We start from the raw sequence: 22,420 nt of genomic DNA, 5'->3' as shown, positions 1-22,420 counted from the left end.
CATGGGTCAAAGGATGAAATCCAAAGTGAATTTAGAGAACAATTTTAATTGAATGAAAATGAAAGTACAATATATCAACATTGATGGGATGTGAATAAAGCAGTATTTAGGAGTAAATTTACAGGACTAAACAAATAAGAAATGACTCAAATCAGTGTCTTCAGTTTCCACATTAAGAAACTAGAAAAAGAGCAAATTAAATCCAGAGTAAAAGAAGGAAAGAAACAATGCATATCATACAAGAAATCAATGAAAAAGAAAATGAAATAATAGAGAAAAATCAATAAAATCAAAAGCTGGTTGTTTTGAAACCAATAAAAAACACTGGAATTAACTCTGGCAAGACACTGTGCTCAGTGTGGATACTTAAGCTTGTCTCATTCTAAATTTGAAGAAATTGGAAGGAGACATAGGAATATTAGCTATATAGTCTCAGAGGTAACATTTCTACTCTACATACATCTCTCTGAAAAGAGGTAAGAGGCATACCCATCCTTGGGCAAACCACATAGCTCTTCCACACAACAGTTTTCTCAGAAGTAAAATAAATGGATTAGATCATCTCTAAAATCTCTTTGGGCTCTGAGGTCCTCCACATGTCAAATAAGAGGTACACATCTACTACTGACAACTATAAATGACCTGAACAAGATGTCCTGATAAAACCCTGGGAACCTGAATTAGCACTTTCCTCAAAAATAACCGTCTTGACTGAAGTGTAAAATTTGGTCAATCCACCCATAAATTCATATGTTTAAATATCAACCTCGGGAGAAAATCAAAAGAGGATTTCAGGGACGCCTGGATGGCTCAGTCAGTTAAGTGTCTGCCTTTGACTCAGGTCATGATTCCAGGGTCCTAGAATAGAGTCCCACATTGGGCTCCCTGCTCAGCATGGAGCCTGCTTCTTCCTCTGCCCACTGCTCCCCCTGCTTGTGCTCCCTTCCTCTCTGACAAATAAATAAATAAAATCTTAAAAATATATAATTTTTTTTAAAAAAAGAGGATTTCAGTTTAATGTCAAGCACCAATATTATTAATTACTTAATCATTACTTCTCCCCTGTGAGATGGCCATTTTAGATTCATTACTTCTTATTCAATTTTGTCTTCAATATTACTCCTTCCAGTAACAGAAGTACACATTTTATATGTGTGTATGTGGTTATAGTTATAACATATAACTTATATATGTTATGTTGCAACATATATAAGTTATATATAAGTTACAGAGGCTGAAAAGGAATAACTAAGTAGACTAGTCTTGCATAGTAGTTAATTTTAAAAGCATGGGCTCTAGAGCCAAACCACTTGACTTCTAATGATGATGTCATTTACTAGTTTTATTACCTTGGACAAATTATTTAACTCTTTGGACATTTATATGAGCACTAAATAAATTAACACAATAAAGATGTAATTATAATCATCCTCTCCTATCTAGTTTGATTTAAAAAATACCAGAAGCTAAGAAAATTCTATAAAAATTATTAAAACAGCACTTTATTTTTGTGTAGTTAGCATATAGTTTTATATTAATTTCAGGTGTATAATATAGTGATCCAACAATTCCACATATTACTCAGTGCTCATCAACTGTACACTTTTAAGAATTGAAAATATATTTATTTTTTTAATTTTTAAAATTTTTCGTATTATGTTCAGTTAGCCAACTGGGGGGGGGGGGCGGTGGCAGCAGGGAGAGTGCATGCAGGGAGGGAGAAGCAGACTTCCTGCCCAATAGGGAGGCGGACCAGGGCCTCGAGCCCAGAACCCTAGGATCATGACCTGAGCCAAAGGCAGATGCTTAACCAACTGAGCCACCCAGGCGCCCTATACTACCTCTTCTTTATCCATTCATCAATCGATGGATACTTGGGCTGCTTCCATAGTTTGGCTATTGTAAATAATGCTAAAACAGCACTTTAAGCTACACTCACATTTCACTTAATTTATAGCAAAGTTATACATTGACATATTCCAGTGGGAGGGTCTGTGTTATGAAAACATAAATATATAGAAGTAGTTTAAAAGACAGTTTTACTGTGAAAGTGAATGAGCTTTTATGCTGATTCATACAGTCCAGTGATACTGCAGGACCTCCCAAATTCTACCTAGTTAACCTCAGATAACTTAGAAGTATTAAGTGAAGGCCCTATACAAGACCTTTCACTACTGAATATTTTAAAATTCTGTCAAGCATTGGGCCCTAATTGTTGCAGAACATTTTAACTTAATGAAATCCTGGGGTATGATCTCTAAAGGATGGGCCTAAAGCCTAATTGAAGTCATGATTTACAAAAAGGGGAACAACTTAACCCCACCCACTACCTGCCCCCAATCATGGAACAATTACAGTTCCAATGACTCACTAAAAGTTACATGTACAGTGTAAAGATGTGGATCACAGTGCAATAGCCACTCAATAATTATACGACCTAACCAAGGACCTATTTGCTCAGAGTCTCATTTCCTACATCTGTAGAAGATACCTATGCTCGGAGATATTGAGGATTAAAGAAAAGAATGAATAAAATGTCTCCTCCATCCGCACTAGCACATAGCACTTCCCAATTCATATTCATTTCCCTTTCCTTATGTTTAATCTCACCTTTTGATTTTTTTTGACAAAAACCATCTATAGGTTAGGCTGTGCGATTTCAACATAAATGCACATTTTTAGTGTTCCTTCAGAAGCTTTACTTCAAAACTACTATGTAATTAGGATAGGGTAGGAATAATCTTCTGACAGAATTAAGTAAGACTGGTCCAACTTTTGGAAAAAAAACCCACTTCAGAGTAATTAAGATCAAGTACCATCATAAACTGATGAGAATCCTATGATCACTGTCATTTTTTGGAAGTAGTTTCAAAAAACACCTAAATCTAGTCAATTTTCATTGATTCAAACATTATTATTCAATAACATTCAACAGATTAACTCCACTATTATGCGGAAATGTATTCCACGACTAATTTATTCTGGGCCCATTTGCAGGGATAGTTTTCCTTAAAATTAAATATTCTATAGGTACAATATTATTTTCTTGAAGGAGGTTATTTTCATTTAAAAACCTACCCTCAAACTTTCTAAGCCAAAGCTTTCTCTTTCATGTGCAGAACTCAGTTTTAACCAAGTATTTGACAGTTGTACAAATCCAGAGCCGCCCACAACTGGAGAAGTCTGGATTCCGCCACTTGCAAGTGGAGTGGGTGGTACAACTTCTTTTCATTTCATACTATTAGTATGAATCTACCTCATGTGGCTCTTTTTTTAAAAGTGTATATAATAAGGGCCCTTTAGAGAGCTGTGGTCTGAAGACTAAAACTAGATCATTCTGGGATACCAAGGGATTGTTTTTACAAACACCACTTACCATTTGGTCCTAAGTTATCACGAAGAATTGGTATAAAGAGCAGACATACACAGAAGCGGAAGGCTAAAATAACCCTAAAATAGCTGAACACTCAAAGCCTATGAACAATTAACTTAAGGCAGTGCAACCAGTCACTATTACAAACACAACAGGAGCCCTCAAACAGTGTTTTGAGGACAAGCAATTTCCTTCAATCTTAACGGCTACCTTATTCAAATCAGTATCTTTAAATCCTTGAAGGGTACCGCGGTGTTACTCCTTTCTTATCCCAGGGAACCTGGTGAGAAACTGAATTGGCAGTAACGAAAATAAAACAAAACCTTAAAATCTGAGAATGAAAAAAATATAAACCTCCATAATAAACAGATAAGAAAAAAAGAATCGGGCTAGATCTCAGCTCACTCATTCTTTCGGTCTTAACAAAACATTTTGTGTAAGTTACTGGATTCAGACTCGAAAGAAATGAACTTGAAAATGGGTCAGTGCCACCAAAAATCAGAAGCGGGCGCTCGCTCATCTGTCTCCTATGGCTAACCTGCCGACAGCAGGCGACAACGAAAAGACCACCTGCCTTCCCCCACCCACCAGCAGCTCTTCAGGTAACACGGTTTTTTACTCGCGCTGTTGAGGCAATCTAGGAGGAACAGATTTCTTTATTTTAAAACATTAACAAAAGCAAAGACTGCAGCACACACACACAAACACACACACACAAAACTTCCACGAAGCTCGGCTCTTCCATTCGAGGAAAACCCGTCTCAGAGCATTCCACCTCAGGAGAACGAGACGCCCGCGGTGGACCGCAGACCCCAGGACGCTATCACCGCCTAGCTCTGCCCGGATCTCGGCCCGAGCAGCGCGGCTCGACGCCGGGTGTCGCGCACGCCGGAAGGCCGCGCCGCACCGCACCACGGTGACAAAGCCACGAGCGCGGCGGCCTGCTTCCCCCCGGGCCTGGGCCGGACCCCCGCGGCCCGGCAAAGGCAGGCGTAGTCCGGCGGGCCCGGGGCGCAGAGGCCCGGCCTTTCTCCCGGCCCGGCCCCCGCCCCCGCCTGGTACTCACACACGCACAGCTCCACCACGTACGCGTAGTAGGACCAGACGACCACGAAGGTGATGAAGAGCACCGGCACCCAGCCCACGCTGCGCTGGCAGCAGCGCCAGAACGTCCACGGCGCCATGTTCCTCTGGCGGCTGCTGCACCCAGCGCCCCACTGTAGAGGGGAGCGCCAGGCCCCCGGCGGCGGCGGCGGCGGCGGCGGCGGCGGCGATTCCGGCGCTCCCGGCCGCTCCTCGCCGAGGTGCCCCGCCTCCGAGACAGAGCCCGCCGAAGAGAAGATGGGAGTCCCCTCCACGACTCCTCCCCTCGCCGCGCCTGGCCAGGTCCCGCCCCGGCCCTGCATCCCACCGCCCCCCGCCCTCCCCCCACCCCTGCGCCCACGCCCGCCCCGCCTCCGTCCGCCGCAGCCCGCGCCGCGCCTCCGGGGGCGGGGCCCGAGCGTGGGGGCGGGGTCCGAGCGTGAGGGCGGGGCCTCCGTTGGGGACAGCCCTTGGGGCGTGGCGGAATCGCCCAGTGGGAGGAGGTTGGGGGAAGAGAGGAGGAAGCGAGTCTGGAGTGGTCCCCGAGACGGAGGGCGTTTCCTTGGTCCCTGAACGGGAGAGGAAGCGGCTTTTGTGGATCGCGTCTCACGTCGGGAGGCTGCTGGAAATGATTCCTTGGCTAATTCGTGGGCCTTGGCCTCTCCGTACAGAACTTACTCTCCCGGGGTCCTTCGGCCTCTGAGCCAGTTGGGGCCCATTTTCAAACAGGACCAGACCGTGCCCCAACCAACGTGTGGGCAAGAAATGTATATTGTTATAAGCTCCTCCAGTGATTCCGGTGTGGTTCTCAGGTTAAGAACCCCTGTACTTTGAAGTAATTTGCTCCATGCTTCAGGCAGAACTGACAGATGAAAACCCCTTACTGAGCGTTCCTCCCCAGGAGAAGGAGGCGCCTGGAGGACCCCAGGACTCTATCATTTTTCGAAGGTGGAACTGGTAGCTGTCTGTGATTTAGGATGGAAGCCGTGTGGTGTCTGTCAGTTTGATTTGAAACCCAGAAGGGGAGCAACAACCTGTCCCCAAAACGACTACCGAAATTTCGAGAGTTTATTTACAACTGGAGAATTTCGCTAAATAATGCCTGTGGTCATAACAACCTAGAAGCATCACTGTGAAGACATCATAATACAAGGTCAGAAGCATTACAAGTAATTCCAAGCCGCATTTCCAGTTACTATCATGTCTATTCTAGTTGGACTAAGATTTTAATTAGCTACTGCTCATTAAGGTCTCAAAGCGGATTTCCCCCTTTTACAGTGTGATATAAAGGTAGTGAAAGCAAATAATATTTAACCACAGCACAACAGTGTTAGAAATAATAAAGAATGTGTGAAATATTTTGTCCTCCCAGATTGTGTATCTTCAAAGTCATGTTAGTTAGTGGCAAAATTGACAGTAGGTTAAAGGCATTAAAGTGAATCAAATTCCACTTGTTTTCCAGAGAGGCTGCTTAGGAGGGTTAGGCTTCAGGCTGGAATTTGGATTGACATGAAGACCAAAACTTAAAGCCTTTTCCCATCCTGCCATATATGTGTATAAAAATCATCCTACTATAGTTATACACTATACTATTTGTGTATACTATTATACACAAATGCCATATCTTCCAACAGCCATTCTTAATCTGGAAATGATTCATTTCTGTTGTGCCATTTTGTTTACGATACATGTATAAGTTTCCTAGGGCTGCCATAACAAAGTACCATAAACTGATGGCTTAACACAACAGAAATTTATTGTCTCACAGTTTTGAAGGTTAGAAGTCTTAAGGTGACAAAAGGGCCGCACTCCCTCTGAAAACTAGAGGGGCTAAACCTTGCCCATTTCCTGGCTTCTAGTAGTAGCCATCAGTCCTCAGCATTCCTTGGCGTCAGCTAGATCATTCCAATCTCTGCCTCTATTGTCACATGATGTTTTCCCTTCCTGTGTCTGTATCTCAATGTCTTTATTGGATTAAGTGTCCACCCTACTACTCCAGTATTACCTCATCTTAACTGACTACATCTGCAATCCTATTTGCAAATAAGGTCCCATTCTAAAGCAGGGGGGTTAGGACTTCAGCATGTTTTTCGGGAACACAATCCATCCCACAACAACACACATATTTTTTATGGTAATTGTAAATGTCACCTTGCCTACTACCTTGTGAAATCCTTGAAAATAGAAGGTATTTTACAAATCCTGTTTTCTCTACAGTGCCTTGCAAATCGGAAATACTCAATAACTATTTCTTGAATGGACATTTGAAGGCTTCTGTTGTGATATACCTATTCTTCCTAACTTTTGAAGTCACCAACCAGATCACATTAGTTTTTGATTTCTAAATGATTGTCACGTGTTCTAAGAAGGTATTGATTCTATATGGGATCTAGAGAATATTTCTGATCTATTACTTTGTCCTGAGATCAATCCAGTGAGGATGCACATTTTTCAGGGAGGTAGTAACATTTGCATTCTTTTGAGAATGTTTCTATCTTTTCTTATGTTCTTTTTTATTTTTATTTTTAATTTATGAGAATCAGTCTATCTTAAATGACTAGACATGAATTAATGTTTCTTTGCCTATAATCAATAAGAGCCAGCAATTTAAATTCCTTCTTTCCTTGTCCATGTTGGGCTGGTGATTTTATACCATCTCTGTTACTGATTGTGACAATGGAGTATCATTTAAAGACTTTAAGCAGGTAGTGATGTGAGTGCAATTACATTTTATAACAATACCCCTGGCCTTAGCGGGAAGAATGGATTGGAGGAAAGAAAGACTAGAGGCAGAGAAACCGGTTAGGATGCTGTTGCAGTCATATAAGCAAGAGGTATGGAGGCCTGAATTTGGGTGTGGCAGTGAAGAAAATGATAAGACAGCTATATAGGACTTCTGATCAACTTTGACATACTCAACACTGCTCCAAAAACATAGCAATAATAAATATAAGTCTAAAAATAGAAAACCAGTCAGACAAACTGAGGCTCAAACTTCCATTCCCAACTTCTATCCTCCCTAGCCCTCAATAAAGGAAGCAGAAAAAAATGCTCAACCCCTAGGATCATTGCTTTTAACAGAGACTGGAGGACATACTGCAGCTCCCCCTGGCCTTGTGACTGAATATATGGTATCTCTATTATTACCACCAGCCGGGAACCTCAAAATGCCATTTTAAGTTTTAGTTTTGAACTAAAAGCTGGAGAAGAATAAGAGAAGCTTGAAGCATCTATGAACCATCAGACAGGGTTTATGGAAACCAGGTAGATATAGATATGGAAAGAGTGAAGAAGAAAAAAACACAAACTCGCAAATTCAGAATCAAATAACAATGCCAAAACCCACAAAGAAATCTAAAACTAAGAACACAAACAAAAAACAATCAGAACTTGAATTCACTCAAAATAAAATTAATTTTATGAAGCAGTCTTAAAAAGACTTCTCAAACAGTATATGGCAAGGAGGTAAAAGAATGAATACCTTCTATCTAAATAAAACAAAAAATTGTGAAATACAAAAAATAATAAATAAAAATGGAAAAAGAGCAGGTGGATTTGAAAAATAACCATTTAGGAATCTTCAGAATAATCAAATATTCTTCTAAAATTAAAAACTCAATAGAAAAAATAAATGTAACCTGGATACCAGAGGAAGGGGGCTTAGCAAGTTGGAAGACAGTGCTGAAAAATTCATGCAAAACACAACAGTTCTTTTTAAGCATGAAAAACACATAGAAAAACACATAGGCTTCAACATAAATTTCTATTAAAAGTTCCAGAAGAGACTAAGAAGAATATTGAAACAAGTTTTGAAGACATCAATTTCAGAATTGAGGAAAAACAAGTCGTTATGGTAAAGGGTCACTTGAATATCAACCAGGATAAATAATGATAGATCTTTCCCTAGACACAGAGTAGTGAAACTATTGAACATTTAGGATAAAGAGAAAACTCTAACAGAATTCCAGGCATAAAAGTCAAATTACCAAAGGAACACTAATTAGACAGACAGCTGACTTCTAATCAGCGATAACGAATACCAGAAGACAATGAAGTAATATTTTCAAAGTGCTGAGGGAAAATAATTAATATCCTTAAATTTTATAGGCAGAGTAAAGACAAATTGGGGCACCTGGGTGACTCAGTCAGTTAAGCATCTGCCTTTGGCTCAGGTCATGATTCCAGGGTCCTGGGATCCAGCCCTGCATCTGGCTCCCTACTCTGTGGGAAGCTTGCTTCTCCCTCTCCCTCTGCCTGCCATTCCCCCTGCTTGTGCTCGCTCTTTCTCTCTGTCAAATACATGAAATCTTTAAAAAAGAGTAAAGACAACTCTAAAAGACAATTAATGTAATAGCAAATATTTGCAAATCTTATATCTGATAGGAGATTGATATAAAGAATGTGTAAAGAACCCCTACAACTCAACAACAACAAAACAACACAATTCCATTAAAAAGTGGGCAAAGGATTTGAACAGATATTTCTCCAAACAGATATATACAAATAACTGATAAGACACTCAATGAACTAATCAGTAGGAAAATGCAAAACTAAACAAAAATGAGATACCACTTTACACCCATTAGCATGGCTATTACAAAACAAACAACAACAACAACAAAAGCAGAAAATAACATTTTGAGGTTATGAAGAAATTTGGAACCCTTGTGTGTTGCTGGTGGGAATATAAAATTGTGTAGCTGCTGTGGAAAACACATGGCAATCCCTCAGAAAATTAACCACAGAATTATCATACAATCTACTTCTGGTATATACCCCAGAGAAATGAAAGCAGGGACTCACATAGATATTTGTACACCCATGTTCATAGCAGCATTATTCACAGTTGTTGAAGGTGGAAATGAAGACACCATCCAAACATCCATCCTCTCAGTTCCTAACAGTTCCTAACACATCATCCCCAGGCATGGCTGGACAAACCAAGGAACACATTGGCCCAGGCCCAGGGGATGGGAAAGCTTGCTTATCGTTCAAAGGAACCTGTAGCCCAACTAGTTAATCAGCACTGTCCTAAAGATATAATCACCAAATGTACCTAATGAAATCACTAACATGAAGAATAAAGATTCTTTTTAGATTTTTAGGTTAGAATTTTAGATTCCAAGTCTCTTGAGATGGTAAAGACCTCCAGGGGATCTGAAGAATCGGCACCAGAATGCCTGCTAGCTGACCTCATGGGCCTCCAGTCAACTGCATCCACCTTCTCAGGAGACTCGGGCCTTCGTTAGCTAGAATGCAATAGGGAGTTATTTAGGTCAGAGGGCTGAAAGCTATCAGCAGAAGGGAGGAAGAGGAAAGGACCAAAGCAGGGAAGAAATATGTTTTGTTTTGCAGAACCAGCATTTCCCAGTAAGGAGCTGCCTAGCTAGGTGTTTTGCCTGATAGCCCTTATGTGAGTGAGTTCGAGGTGGTTTGGAGCTGAGGATCTACCCAGAAGTCCCTCTGAGTTGTCCCAAAGTTACCTTTAGCTCATTATAATACTAAGAATTCCTTGTTTGGGCAGGGTTTCCCACCATTTTATGAACATACAATGTATGTTGACATGCTAGGTATGTGCAAGTGAACTAAAGTGCCTAAATAATAGACCGTGTATAGTTTCCTTAATGTATATACAAGCTCCCTGACCCCACCACCTAAGATGCCAAATACAACTTCCTGTAGTACCTCCACGGGAAAACAGTGCTTTGAGAGCTATTTCCCTATAATAAGTAATAAAAGTCCTTTGCTTTCAACACTTCCTTGGGTTGCATTCAATTTAATGCACCCCAAGCAGTGAGCCCCTTGAGTTTGGTTACAAAAGCAACCCAAGTATCCATGGTCAGATGAATGGATGAACAAAATGTGATATATACGTACAGTAGAATATCATTCAGCCTTAAGAAGAAAAGAAATTCTGACACATGCTATAACATGAATGAATCTTGAAGTCATTATGCTTAAGTGAAATAAGCCAGTCACAAAAGGACGAATAATGTGTGACTCTGCTTATAGGAGGTACCTAGAAGAGTCAAATTCATAGAGACAGAAAGAAAAATGGAGGATACCAGGGACTGGGGGGAGGGGAAATGGGAATTATTGTTTAATGGGTATGGAGTTTCAGCTGCAGAAGACGCAAAAGTTCTGGAGATGGTTGGTGGTGACCTTAGTGAATGTACTTAATGCCCCCGACCTGCCCGCATATAAAAGGTAGATTTTTATGTTGTGTATATTCTGCCACAATAAAAAGAGTGAAGGCAAAGTAAAGACATATTCAAACATGCAAACTAAGAAAGCTTACCACCTACAGACTCTCACTGAAAGAGCTATTAGGTGCGTATTTGAGCACATAGAATAGTGATCAGAAAGAAGAAAGGTGTTCAAAACAAGAAACAGTGGTGAATACAGGCATTGGTAAAGTATGTTTGTTAATTTAATTGTAACTAATGTAAAAACCTAAAACAACTTTCTTTTGTGTTTAAAAAAGAGTAAAAGGAGGGGCGCCTGGGTGGCTTAGTTGTTAAGTGTCTGCCTTTGGCTCAGGTCATGATCCCAGGGTCCTCCCTGCTCACTGGGAGCCTGCTTCTTCCTCTCCCACTCCTCCTGCTTGTGTTCCCTCTCTTGCTGTGTCTCTCTCTGTCAAATAAATAATATCTTAAAAAAAAAAAAGGAGTAAAAGGAAAGCTATAAAGTGATAACCAGATGAGGGAGTGGATGGGACATATAGGTAATTAGATGTTAAGCTTGATGAGAGGAAAAAAAAATTCTCTAAAGGCCTGAGATATGAGGAAAGCCATTTTAGATTTCTTTTTAAGTCAGCATGACTGTACATAAACTTTGTATAGTCTGATTTATGGCCCACCAAGCATACGTTGTGCACCTACTTTGTAAATGAGTAGCCGAAAGGAAAACCATCCTGTCCTTAAGATATTGATCAACGCTCCTACTCTCTGCCTTTCTTGAGGTTAAAACTTGTGATTTCTGACTCTATGCTCATCTATAATCTTTTGAGCTTTTATAAGATGCAAAAAATATATAATTCTGTAAAACTGTTCATTCTCCAGGGCACATTCTTCCCTGCGAAGAATGTGTTTTCCTGCAGCTGTCCTAACTTGGGCTCAAGTAAAACTCTCTCTCTGACTTTTAGAGATTCTAAAAAGTGTATTCATTTTTGTGGAAAAAAGCTTCTTTATTCACAAGCTGGAAATAAATAGTGAATAATTTTGTTAGAAAAAATGTAAATATGTATGCTAAAACAAGGGTATCCACTGAAAGAATAGAAATACAATTTCTAACTTGTAAACTATCAGAATAGCAGTTGAGAAAATAGAGAAAAGTTCTTCAGCCCAAGGGAAGGTAAGAAAGGAGAGGAAAAAAAAAAAGCAACAAAAAAGGATTGGAAACAAAACTTGCATGAAATGAGAAAGTTAAAATCAACTAGATCACTAACTACAATTAATATAAACAGAGTAGACACTGCATTTTTTTTTGAAAGATTTTATTTATTTATTCATTCGACAGAGATAGAGACAGCCAGCGAGAGAGGGAACACAAGCAGGGGGAGTGGGAGAGGAAGAAGCAGGCTCATAGCAGAGGAGCCTGATGCGGGGCTCGATCCTACAACGCCGGGATCACGCCCTGAGCCGAAGGCAGACGCTCAACCGCTGTGCCACCCAGGCGCCCCGACACTGCATTTTTTAACATAAAAGTGCTTGGGAAAAAATTGGAAGCAAAATGTTAGCAGCAGCAATTGCTTTGGTATTTTCCACAGTTCTACAAAAACATACTTTTATATGTGATCATTTTTAAAAAGAGGAAAATCCCTGGCATACAGGAATGGGTGGTAATTAATAATTATTAAAAATATCAAGACAGGTGTTGGGGAGGAATAATTTCCTTCTACCCTCAGAGTCCTTCTAGCTAGACTAGGAATGAAATTGACACAAGATAGATGAATGGGAGAAAATAAAACTTAATAGCATACATTAGGGGACTCCACACAGACATGGAAGTTCCAAAGATAGTGAGGCAACATGAAGCTTATATGAGCTAAGGAGAGGGGTAGGGGTCTGAGGATACAAAGGGAAGGAAAACCCTTTGGGAGGTGAGAGGAGATGTTTGGAAACAAAGGTTGCTCTGTTAGGCAGGTAAGTTTCTTAGGTAAAGAGGAATCTGTTAATAGCTTTCTTCCTGGTACAGGCAGGCAGCTGAGGGGGAGGTAAATCACTTCTGAATCTGCTGGGTTTGGATTGCTTTTAACTCAAAATAATCATCATGCCAAAGTGGCCCAGGGTGCCCTTGTGGCAGACTGCCCTCGGTCCCCACACAGGCCTTTCTCTTGGCTTTCTGTTATAGTGGGAATGAATTTTACCACAGTCTTTTGAATATGTCAGCCCATCAAAGTGTAGAGGATAGGCTGAAACACATGAAAAAACAAGCCTTGTTTCCCTATTTCTACTGATAATAAAAAAAATTCTTTGAGGACTTCAGAATGGCTGTTTCTTGCTTTAGGAACAAATGAGTTAGGGAAAGTTACAAATCCCCATTCTTTAATGATGCATTCAGAAGAGAGAGGGGGAACAGGGGCAGGGTTGGGTGCGTGGCAGTAAAAAGAGGGGCGTGGGCACCTGCTTCAGGAAGCAGAGGCATCACTTACAGCAGTGAGGAGCCTGCTTCCCTCCCTCAGTTGACCTGTCTCCCAGTAAGTCTTGTGCCTGAATTACCTCATCCACCTCCCATCTGCTCTCCCCACACCGACCCTCCTCCAGTCCATTCTACATATTCATTCATTCCTTTGCTCACTCATTTAGTAAACATTTTCTGATTGCCTGCTTTGTGCCAGGCACTATTCTAAGCATGGGGAACAGAGACAAAATCTTGGCCCATATGCAGCTTTTCTTGCATTGTTCCTTCTTGTATTCTGTTCACCTCCATGCCATGGTTAGAGTGAGCCCTTAGAAAATCAAACCTTCTCAACACATCTGAATGATTTGAATGATGTCTGATGGGGCTTCAAAGGCCCTGCAGCCCTGTTGCCTTCCTACCCAACCCCACCTCATCTCAGCTCTTTCTTCCCGGCTTTCTCTGGGCCTGTCACCCTCACTCATCTACACCCCGCCCCCCCATGGCTTCCTTCCTTCCCCTTGAACCTCAGTCCAGGCTTCCTCAGGTCCTGACAATGCTGCTCGGTCTGCACACTCTGCTTACAAAGTGTCCACTCCGTCCACCTCACGCTGGTGTTTCCCACCCCTCCTTCAGACCTGGCTCATCTCTGCCTCAAGGGAGCCTTCCCTGAATCTCCTGTGTCCTGGCCCGGTTGCTACAGAGTTGGGTCCAATTCTTAGAGGACCAACCTCTCCTCTGCAGACCATGTACGTCTTAGCTGAATGTAAAAGTAACATTTCCCTTACCTGTGACTTAAACAGCAGAAATGCCATATGCATTAGTAGAGATGGATTACAGCTTCTGGTGGATTTTTCCTTTTTCTTCTTTAATCTTTTTATTTCAAAATATTTTTAAATTTGCAGGAAAGTTGTTAAGATAATAGAGAGAGTTTCTATATAATCTTCACCCAGCTTCCCTTCCTGTTAGTATGTTACATAACCATGGCATATTTATCAAAGCTAAGAAGTTAACATTGGCACAACACTCTAAACTACAGACTGGTTTTTACCAGTTTTTCCTCTAATGTAATTATCTGTTCCAGGATTTGCATTTAGTTGTCATGTCCTCTTAGTCTCCTCCTGTGCACTCAAAGTGCGGTAGGCGACTGACGTCAGCCTTCTGTGATGATCTCAAGTGACCTCAAGAAAATATCCAAAACAGGAAGAACCAGGAAACCAGTTAAGCAGAAGCATGCTGGCAATAGTTTTGAACAATCAGATATGATAGAAACATAATGTATTAAGATGACCTAAGGGTCTTTCTTGTGTCTATGTGGAAATCAGAAAACCTTAATTTTTGCAACCAAAGTATATCTTTCAAGGCACAGGTATTTGGAGAACTGCTTACAAGCACGTATACCCCTTACCTTTTTAAATATAGACTCCCCTGTAACCAACACGCTTCGGAGCAATTCTTCAGAGCAATCTGAAAACGTGTCTCCCAGGCTACGTTCCTCAGTAACACAATGAATAAAGTGCTTCCTAACCTACTTGGAGATTGGCTTTCAGTCAACACTTCTTTCTCTGACCGTTTCTCAGACATTCCTTGCTTTGCATGGAAAAGCACTTTTGAGAAGGACCGATCAGGTAGTCTGTGACTGTCCCTCAGTTTGGGTTTGTCTGATGCTTTCCCATGACTAGACTGGGGTTATGAGGTTTGGGGAAGAAAACCACAGAGATGATGTGCCCTTCTTCTCACATCATGTCAGGGTGGACATGCTTTTACTGCTGATCTTGGCTGGACTCCACCACTTGGGTAATATGCTATCTCTACTGTAAAGCCACAATTTTCCCCTTTCCCTACACTATTCATTGGAAAACAGTCATTAAATCTGGCCACACTCAAAGAACAGTGAATTAAATTCTACCTCCTGGAGGAAGGAATATCAAAGACTGTGTTCATCTATTCAAACCAGTAGAGTAATTAGTAAGTATTTTGCAGGAGGTACTTTGGGATTATCTCAATACTCTGTTTCTCTGTGAGGTTTCTCCTACTAACATTAACATCCCTCTGGGGACCTAGGCTGCAGCAAGGCCTTTTTCTTTGCTGCATAGTTGACTAATGATCTGTTTCTTGACTAGTGAAATGTGGTCAAAAAGGGAGTCCAGAGATTTAGCTGTCGTGGTGGGATGACAAATAGATTGCTGACCCTGATTACTGCAAGAGTTTCTGGTTTGGTTACATTTATGTTTGCACATCTGGAAGTCTGTCCCCCAGAAAGCTTCCTGGCCACTTGTTCATCGATCAGTCCAGGCATGTGTTACTGATTGCGTGTACGTTACAGAGAAAAGTCTGGGCTTGGCTGCTGCCCTTGGAAACACTGATTGACTCCTTCTGAGAGAAGAGCAGGTTTTTAGGAAATGTTACACAACTCCACAGTCTCTACTGCTGTGATATCTCTCTACGATCACTTTGGATTAAGAGCTGACATGTTCTTGGAAAACAAAAGCAGAGAGGACACACCATGCTTGACAGGACATGGGAGATGCCAAGCTCTTGTATGTGTGAGTGTGTGTGTGAGAGTGTGAATGTGAGTGTGTGTGTGAGTGGAGTGTGTGTGTGTGCGTGCGTGCGTGTGTGTGTGTAGGGGGTTCAGCATTTGGAACTGTCCTGTAGTCATGCAGTCTGTCTATGTTAAATCCCTGTATAATACACTCAGGTACGTCTCCTATGGGTGATTATTTAATTAAAAACAGTCACTTTCCCCAGACTATAAACTTTTTGAAAGAGTGACTAGGTTCAATTTTGCTTACCACGAGAGCCCAGTGCATTGCCAGGGACATAAAAGGCACTAAATCATATTAATTGAACAAACGGATGACAAGTACCCTGGAATTATGGATATCCGTGCTTTCCCAGTTTTTCTCGAACTCCCCATAACTTCAATCGCGGAGGCAATCTCGTATATGATGGTTATATTCTCTGGTGTTATTAGAATAATGTTATAGTTTGTATTATGAGGTGAAAAACATGTGTGGACTAGCCTAGGGATTGACCTTTAATATAGAGCACTATTCAGGATAAACTGACTTTGAGCAGAGTAGAAAAAAGAGACTGTGAAGTCTGTGATATTTGGACGCAAATCCCAGCTTCATCACTTATTAGCTATGTAGTATTGTGGAATTTATCTCAGCTCCCTGAGACTCACTTTCTCCTTTTGTATAACAGGGGTAATAGCATCTATCTCATAGCATTTGTTGTGAGGAATAGAGGAATTTTAAGTACAATGTATGTAAAATAATGTATATATATATATATGCTTGTATGTAAATATACACATATGTATATATGCACATATATTCTAATATGTATATATATGAATCCATCTATCTTCCTATGTAACATCTATCTATATTATACGTCTATAATTCCTGCTATATAGTCATTATATCAGTCAGGGTCCATGTGAAGTATTTCAACAGAGAAAATGTAATATTAAGGAATGGGCCAAAAAGGTGTTAGAGAACTAGAAAAGCAAAGGGCGACACAGAGAAAGTACCTGTAGCGAGAGCTACTGCTCCTAAGCCAGGGGCCCAGAGGGAAGAGGTTAGGTGTGGCAGAGTCTGGAAGCTTCAAGGAAAGGCCCTGTCCTGCTCAGGGAGGGGGCGCCTGCCAGTCAGTACTTGTCCTCCAGGACACAATGAGCTGGTTCTGGAAGCTTCAAAACAATAACAACAAAAGCCGGAGACTGGTACCAACTGCTGCCAGGACAAAGGCTGTGACTGCGGGACATGGCCAGGACAGAGGCAGACAGAGCACGTCCTCCAGCTCCTCCAGCCTTGCAGAGCCTCACAACAAAGGGGAAACAGGCCTTGCAGTACCCGCAGAGCGCGTGGAGGGGAGGCGTTGATTCATTCATCATTTTGACAGCTGCCTAGAATTCCATGGTACAACTACAGCACGGTTTATTTGTTCATTTTCATGGTGCTGTATCTTCAAGTTGGGTCAAAATTTTTCTTATTTGAGATGACGCTGCAATCAGCATTCCTTTAATACTCTTTGGATTGTAAAATTTTGTAGTTGGGGAGAGCTTTATGACATTCTGCAAATAATGATGGAGTTATTAATACGTTTTTTTCTTGCAATATTGAGCACCTAAATATTATGTAAATATAGGTGGTATAAATGTTACAAGCAAAATATTTTCTCCCACTTCCATCCTTTTGGAAAGAAAGCTCTTATAGAAGGACTAGCACCTAGCGGAGTGCATCAAGCATAGCAGGTTTCAATAAAGGTTTGATTCTAATGCTGCTGAAGAAATAACCTGCCCAATTACAAAGTGTCACCTAGTGATTCCAAAGATTAATTTCCTTCTTCACTGAATGTAACCAATCACAAACAGCACGTTAGTGGTAAATATGGTAGCTCACTGTTTATTTCTCTAAGAGCTGGTAAATATTTAGTTTGGGCGTGCCGGTCCAAAGTCGGTCCTAAGTCAGTCCAAAGTCTCCCAGGGTGCTTCTCCTTCAATAAGGAAGTCGTCTTTGAAATGTTCTGTAATTTTCTGTACATTTGCTTGGTTTTTCTGTTAAAGATCATTGGTGCTCAAGGCAGATAAAACATTCTGGAAAAGCAAGACTGCCATCTTGTGGAACATTCATATTTAGGAGTTTTGTTTTGTTTTTTAAATGATGTTAAATGAACTGTAGAGCTAGTACAAATGATCTGCGGGATTGTCATGAGCACAGTGTGAAGGCACACACACAAGCTGTGTCTTTCCGCAATGTCAGCTTTATTCGACCGTAAAGCAAAGTTAAATCTCAATTATAAAAGCAGGTTCTGAATTCCAAACTCAATGACAATTCACCATGTGATTAAACTTGGCTTCTCACACAGCATACAGAGCAGGACAGAAGACAAACCACAGGACAAACAAGATAACAGAAGGGTGCAGGAAGTTCACGGACCAAACTCGAAGTCACTCGGTGGGCGTGCAGTTGAGATAAGGCCTGGGACTGGTCCGGGTCAGCTCTCAGCACTTACTGCTTCTGATGTTCAAGCCGCGAAGGACCTTGGTTCTGTTCGGAGATCCATTGGGCAGAGACTTCAGCGGCAGTTGCTTTTAAGTGGTTAGACGTAGAGGGCTCAGGTCTGAAGAGTCTGAGAGTTTGCTGTCCCAATCCTCGCATTTTTAAAGGGATTTAATCAGAGCGCCTGGGTGGTTCAGTCGGTTAAGTGTCTGCTTTCGGCTCGGGTCATGATCCCAGAGTCCTGGGATTGAGCCCCCATCAGGCTCCCTGCTCAGCAAGGAGCCTACTTCTCCCTCTGACCCTCCCTCTCCTGAGGCTGCTTTCTCTCTTTCTCTCACAAAAAATAAATAAATAAAATCTAAAAAAAATAAATAAATAAAGGGATTTAATCACTTTTGGGTCTCTGCAGACCTCCTCTGTTCTGCTCATTATCAGGTCTGGGGTGTCAGCTGGCGTTGGTCCCGGGGAGATTATCTCCTTAACTGCTTATCTCCTTAACTGCTTGAGTCAGTGCTTGACATGAGAGACTCCATTTTGCTCTCTCCAAGGATTCTTTAAATTTTTCTTTTTTCTTTCTTTCCTTCTTTCCTTCTTTCCTTCTTCCTTCTTCCTTCCTCCCTTCCTCCCTTCCTCCCTTCCTCCCTTCCTCCCTTCCTCCCTCCCTCCCTCCCTCCCTCCCTTCTTTCTTTCTTTCTTTCTTTCTTTCTTTCTTTCTTTCTTTCTTTCTTTCTTTCTTTTTTCATCTCATCCTTCTGGCATTGGGGTGGTATTGGTGTTGATTTGCACCCCAGCTTTTGAGCACAGGTAATTTCCACTAAACAAAACTTAACCCTTCACCTGTTCTGTGCTGCCTTTGTCTATTTGTCTATTTGCCTGTTTCCTTATTTTCATCAAACTCTAATTTTCTAGTTTGCCTTCCAGTCCCCCAGGTAATTTCAGGGAAATTTCTTTAAAAAGCCTTGTAACCATTACAGTTTAGAGGTAAATATCTGCCACTTGAGAGGAGAGGGGAGAGAATGTGGAGTTCACTCTCCAAAGGTGGTGTTCAGCTCAGCTGTTCAACATGTGCATTCGTTGGTATTGGTTCTGCTTCTTTGGTACGATGTTGGTGGAGAGGCTGGAGTCTGGAGAAAGGTTCCACGTATCATTAAGAGAAGGATTCCAGGCACTAGTGCTTCTACTAGTATATGGGATACCTGAGGGCTTAAAAAGGAAGACCCAAGGACTGAAAGGGCTGGCAGTTGAAGGCCTAGCTGGCTGCTCTCTGCTTACCCAAATTTTCCTACTATTTCACCTCTTCGCCCAATATAAAAGTCTAAAACATGCCCTAGTAAGAGGAGGAAAAAAATCAAAAATACAAATCAAATTAAAACTTATACATAGCTCTTAATTTATTGCATGCTTTCAAATGTATTGGTGAAAAAGGGTTAAGTATATTGAATTTTTGGAGTAACTTGCTCAGCTGTATCCTTTTTTTTGGCAGGCAGCCGATTTCTTTGAAAGTTTTCCTAAAACTTACTTGTAAGTTTCACTCTGCTCTTCTGGCGTTGAGTACTAGATTGCCCTGCATGCCTCTAGAGACTCTTCAATTGGTTTTAGCTTACAGAATTTCAACTTGAGGAAAAAGAAGCCACTGTGTGTCTGCCCAGTACCTTCACATTCTTCTGAAAGCAGCAACCCCTTCTTTTAGAAAAGACCCCTCCTCTGCCACACTCCCACCTATGCACACTCCTAGAAGCTGCCATGTTCTTAGAGACCCCACCCTTTTGACCATAGTTGATTGGTCTGGGATGGGACCTGAGTCAGATGGCCAGCCAATCAGCACCTTTCGCAGGAGTTTCTGCGTTTCAGAGAGCAGAGTTGGTCCTTCTCTGGTGCACGTGCAGTGAAAGAGAATGAAATGGGTACACAGGCGGAGCAGAGCAAAGGATTGTGGAAGTTCTAGTGGTTTTCAAGTCCTTGGCTGGAGTTTTTCTAAGTTCCAGCTGCTCCTCTGACCTCCCCAGGGTTTTACTATATGACACACTTCTACGTGCTTCCAATAAATTCTGTTGCTTAACCTATTTCAGAATAGCTTTCTACTGTTTGTGTCCAAGAGGCCTAATGAATACACATGGGAAGGACCACATCAAGGTCATAGGACGGTCAGGAAAAACTGGCCTGACCAGAGATTTTTTTTTTTTTTGTAAGATTTTATTTATTTGAGAGACAGATCGTGAGAGAGAACATGAGCACTCGGGTAAGGGGGAGAGGGAGAAGCAGGCACCGTTCTGAGCAGCGAGCCGATGACCTGAGCCGAAGGCAGATGATTAACGAACTGAGCCACCCAGTCGTCGCCCCTGCTAGAGTTTTTCATCCCTATAAGCAGACGAGATAGAACCAGATTATCAGAAGGTTGTTTGGTGAGCATAAAATCAGAACAGGGGCTACTATGTGATTAGAGGGTTTGATAACCACCGGCTCTGGTAGCTTGATGTGCCATCTTTTAATAGGGATAAATCTGTCTCAGAAGGATGCTTCACTGATCAGCCTCCCTCTCTGGAAAGTTCTGCATTGCATTGCTTATTCTTTTTTTTTTTTTTTTAAAGATTTTATTTATTAGACAGAGAGAAAGAGAGGGAGCGAGCACGCACAGGCGGGGGGGGGGGGGGGGTTGCAGGCAGAGGGAGAGGGAGAAACAGGCTCCCCACTGAACAGGGAAGCTGATACAAGGCTGGTTCCCAGGTCCCTGGGATCATTACCTGAGCCGAAGCCAGACTCTTAACCAACTGAGCCACCCAGGTGTCCCACGTTGCTTATTTCTGTGGTGTCTTTTCTATGCTTTCACAGCTGGTCCATAGTTCTGATTTATTTATTGAATGATTCAAAAATATTTGTTGAGCATCTACGATGTGCCAGATGTTGTGTTAAATGAGACTAAGAAAAATGGTGAATAAGAAAAATTTCCTAATCTTACGGAACAGAAATTTTAAGATAGACTGAGAATAGTCAAATTAAAAAATATACACACAGATACTTGTAGGGGATGACAAATTTCTATGAAGAAAAGATATAAAGATGGGGAGTGATTGGAGATCACGAGGATGGGCATTGGTTGGTGAGAGTCTCTTTGATAAGAATGGTTTGAGCAGGGGCACCTGGGTGGCTCACTTTGTTAAACCTCTGCCTTGGGCTCAGGTTGTGGTCCCGGAGTCTGGGACGGAGCCCCAAGTCAGGCTCCCTGCTCAATAGGGAGTCTGCTTCTCCCTCTGCCCCTCCCCCTGCTCGTGCACTCTCACCCTCTCTCTCTCTCAAACAAATGAATAGAATCTTAAAAAAAGTTTTCTGGTTAGTTTTCAATCTCTACCTTTAGACTATATGTTCCATGACAACAGTGGCCACTTGTCTTAACTCACCATTTTGTTTGGCAACCGAGCAGTTTCTTGTTTGCATACTTAATGACTGAATTTAAAAGCCCTCCTTCCCTCCCTATTACTTTCACTCCTTTTCTCCTTCTCTGTCCCTTTCTCCTCTTCCTTCATTTAACAAATATTTGTTGGATGCCTTCTATAAGCCAGGTAGTCAACTAGATTTAAATTTTTATATATATTTTAAATATGTTACATAAAATTTTATAAATTATGTATTTTGTATATAAGAATATATATAAATACATAAAATTTTATATCAGAGACTAAGGCACTGTTCCTGCTCCTGATTTAACAGTTTAGTAGAGACATACTTGATATGTAGACAGCAAATAGATTTCTAAAACTTTGCCCCAAGGACAGGAGAGTGAAAAGCATCACCATCAGGAGAAGCTGGTGTGTGTCAAGGCTTGGAGGTAGGGAAACATGAAAATGAAAAGCATGGGTGTATGTGGGGAAAGGCCAGAGGTTTTGGAAAAATTGAGACTGAAAACACCAGAAACTATCCTAGTTTCTGACTTTTGTACCCCTAATCTTTACCCAGAAGGGCAAGTGGGCAGTCAGGTAGGAGAAAGTCAGATAGTATTTCCAAGGCTAACAGAGGAAATGATGGAGGACGCACATCCTCTATACGTGCTGCTTTTCTCTTGGTTTGGGTTTACAGTAAATAAATACAAAAATTAGTTATTTCTAAAATGAGTTAGAACAAATTTATGTTTCCTAATCAGCAGCAAAATAAACGTTTTTTAATAATAATTGGACAAAAGCTTTTACCACTTATCATTCTCTAGCATTCATCGTACAAGTCTTCCGTGTAGCAGCTGTAACGGAGAGATTTCTCTTGTCCCATTAATCAATCATCAGTTAAACTCATTGATTCTTAGTTTATTCAATAGGTTATGATTCATTACTGACACTGATACTCA

At 41.4% G+C, this 22,420-nt stretch overlaps 1 protein-coding gene across 5 annotated transcripts in view; it reads right to left on the bottom strand.

The window, feature by feature from the left end:
- The window catches only part of ZDHHC20 (zinc finger DHHC-type palmitoyltransferase 20), a 70,273-nt gene extending 65,584 nt beyond the window's left edge, over positions 1–4,689 (bottom strand). For 2 of the 5 annotated variants that reach the window (XM_057309705.1, XM_026492980.4), the window contains exon 1: positions 4,440–4,689. In XM_057309705.1, the coding sequence (XP_057165688.1) occupies positions 4,440–4,557 (118 nt within the window). In that variant the 5' untranslated portion in view covers positions 4,558–4,689. The remainder of the gene's footprint in view (positions 1–4,439) is intronic. The other 3 variants (XM_026492979.4, XM_026492981.4, XM_057309708.1) reach the window with 2 other exon arrangements.
- Between the last annotated feature and the right edge of the window lie 17,731 nt (positions 4,690–22,420).

Source organism: Ursus arctos, unplaced genomic scaffold (genome assembly GCF_023065955.2).
Source record: "Ursus arctos isolate Adak ecotype North America unplaced genomic scaffold, UrsArc2.0 scaffold_10, whole genome shotgun sequence".
NCBI classification, from domain to species: Eukaryota; Metazoa; Chordata; class Mammalia; order Carnivora; family Ursidae; genus Ursus; species Ursus arctos.
The sequence above is the reverse complement of the archived record's forward strand: the minus strand, read 5'-3'. Positions and strand labels throughout refer to the sequence as shown.